The 2,349-nt window shown below is 57.3% G+C and overlaps 1 protein-coding gene across 1 annotated transcript in view; it reads right to left on the reverse strand.

The window, feature by feature from the left end:
* Positions 1–408: 408 nt before the first annotated feature.
* Positions 409–2,349, reverse strand: part of FANCG (Fanconi anemia, complementation group G) — a gene marked incomplete at its 5' end in the record, with an annotated part of 7,027 nt that continues 5,086 nt past the window's right edge. Inside the window, 3 exons of the mRNA XM_010161266.1 lie at positions 409–526; positions 848–980; positions 1,513–1,650. Coding sequence (XP_010159568.1) covers positions 409–526; positions 848–980; positions 1,513–1,650 — 389 coding nt within the window. The remainder of the gene's footprint in view (positions 527–847; positions 981–1,512; positions 1,651–2,349) is intronic.

Consider the following 2,349-nt stretch of genomic DNA (forward strand, 5'->3'; position numbering starts at 1 on the left):
CCTGCTCTGGCTGGGCGGTTGCACTAGATGATCTCCAGAAGGACCATCCAAACCTGACCGTTCTGTGATTCTGTGGATCTGCCCCCAGCTTGTTGGAGCAGTGAGCATCCAGCTCCAAAGGAATGAGGGTATCCCTCCTCCTGACCTCCCACGCACCCTGGGCGCAGCACACAGCAGCTCCAGGCAGCGTCAAGGCCAGGACTATGAAGGTTTGCTTGGAACAAAAGGGGCACAGACAAACTAAATAGAGCGGAGGCTTTTATTAGAAAAGGAGACCTATTCTGTTTCAGTCCTTTGGGAATCCAGCTTTATCCAAGGGTAATGCTGAGTCGTGGAGGAGTCCTTAAAGACCTCACACCAGGCCGGTGTGGGGGACCTTAAGCATGTGGGATGGGGAGACTGACTGGGTTAGCTTGAGGGGTCCTGGTTCGTGGTTCTAAGGTAGTCGTGTATGCTTCTGGCAAGAGAGGCACTGTGTGGGAACGTTGCCTGCTTCACACATGAAACCAGGTACAAAGGGAAGGGCCTGCAAGAGAAGGAACATTGCAGCTGCAAGGGCTGCGGCATTCCCTTGTCATGGTCTAGGAAGTTCCCTTCCCATGTCCTACGCAGAGCCCCTGGTTCTGCCCCCAGCCTCTGCCCTCCCCCCTGGCTCTGCGTTGGCTCTTTTGTGCCTCAGGGAGCCCTACAGAGCGTCTGCCCCTGCCCCCTCAGCACAGGGATGAGGGACGCTCCCCAGACACACCTGAGCTGTGGGCTAGAACTGCCCACACAGCTTGAAACAGGGTCTGCGCTGCTGGAGCTCCCTTGTGTGGCCAGTCAAAATTCCACCCACCCCTCTACACACCTTCCCTGCCCTTCCTGCTGCCCATCCTCCCCAGGGGGGCTCTGGGAGAACTTCTGCCAGCGAGCTGCCGCCTCCTGCTTTCGGTTCAGTTCCCACAAGGCCTGTACCAGGTAGGAAGCAGCAGCTGGGTCACCTGCAAGACAGGAAGGGGAACTCAGCCCTTAGCAGGGGAGGAGCAGGTCCCCAGCACTGCTGTGGGTTGCAGGGTGTTGCAAAAGCAGCTTAGAAGCTAGACAAGGGAGGTGAGCAAGAGGGGGGGCATGTAATGGGGAGGAGGCTGTCTGGCTGTGTCACAGGCTTTAATTAGCCCTGGGGCTGGAAGCCGAGGCAGATGGCATCAGGCCTTCTGCAGAGCCAGCCACGCCTGTTTGGACATGGGCTGAGAAGAAGAGACACTTCCAAGCTGACTGAGGGCACAGGTTGTGAGCAGAATTACGATACACTCCTTTGACAACAGTTTTGGTGTGCTCCTCCACGGCCGCAGGCTGACCAGGCCCCAGAGACACACCTCAAGTGTGTGACGCAGCCGGTAGCCCTACTGTATCCCTTGACCTTTGAGTAAGTGTGGTCTGAAAGTGCAAGACCTTTATGCTGAATACTGCAAAGCAACCCGGGACAGAATTGGTGGAAATACCCTATGTTCCTCACCAAAATGAGTCTCTTACCTGGCGAGATCTGCAAACCGTGCTGGAAATCCAACAAGGCTTCCTTGTGCTTCCCCAGCTCCAGGAACTGCATACCTCGCCCGATGAGGGACAGCAACCTGATCTTCTGGAGCACCTCCACTTCCGGCAGGAGACTTTCTGGCACAGAAAGGCACACGCACCTGGAGACAGCATCCTCTAGACATTCCCTTCCTCTTCCCAGCAGGCTGAGCCAGCTTAGCAGTCAGGATAGGCATTAGCTTGGGCTGCTCATCTTCCAGCTCCTGGAGCCCCCTTTGCAGAGCTCAGCCAGGCTGGGAGAGGCCAGGAGGCAGCAGAGGACGAGAGTGAAGAACACCAAGGACTTGGCGGGTTACACAGCGGTGGTGAAGGGTGACCTTGGCAGCAGCCCGGCCTTTGGCTGCCCATCCGCACACCTGGTACAGATCTCTTCCCAAAATCTGGATTTGAGAAGCTTCCCAGTTCACAAGCCATTTGTCACCTAGACAGCGGGGATGAGGCAGAGCCAAGGCCAAACCCTGCTCCAACCAAACCAGCCAGTCCCTTAAGCTCCAGCACGGTGCAGAGCTTGGCATGCTGGGAGAAGCGCCGCACGCAGATCCCAACCCAGACAGGCCCCGCACAGGTCCCAGCTGAGCAGCATCCTACCTGTCGAAACAACACTGGACCCATAAAGCTGGACTCGCAAGAGATCGCCAAGGCACCTGCAGGTGGGAGGACAGAGTTTTGGTATCACTCCTGGGTTGGAAATTCAGCTGCAAGTTGCCAGGCCAGCCCCTGTGTCACACTGTGCCCCATTCCAGCCCCCGCCAGCCACTGCTGCCCGCAGGGGAGACC

Source organism: Eurypyga helias, unplaced genomic scaffold, assembly GCF_000690775.1.
Source record: "Eurypyga helias isolate BGI_N326 unplaced genomic scaffold, ASM69077v1 scaffold28461, whole genome shotgun sequence".
Taxonomy (NCBI): Eukaryota; Metazoa; Chordata; class Aves; order Eurypygiformes; family Eurypygidae; genus Eurypyga; species Eurypyga helias.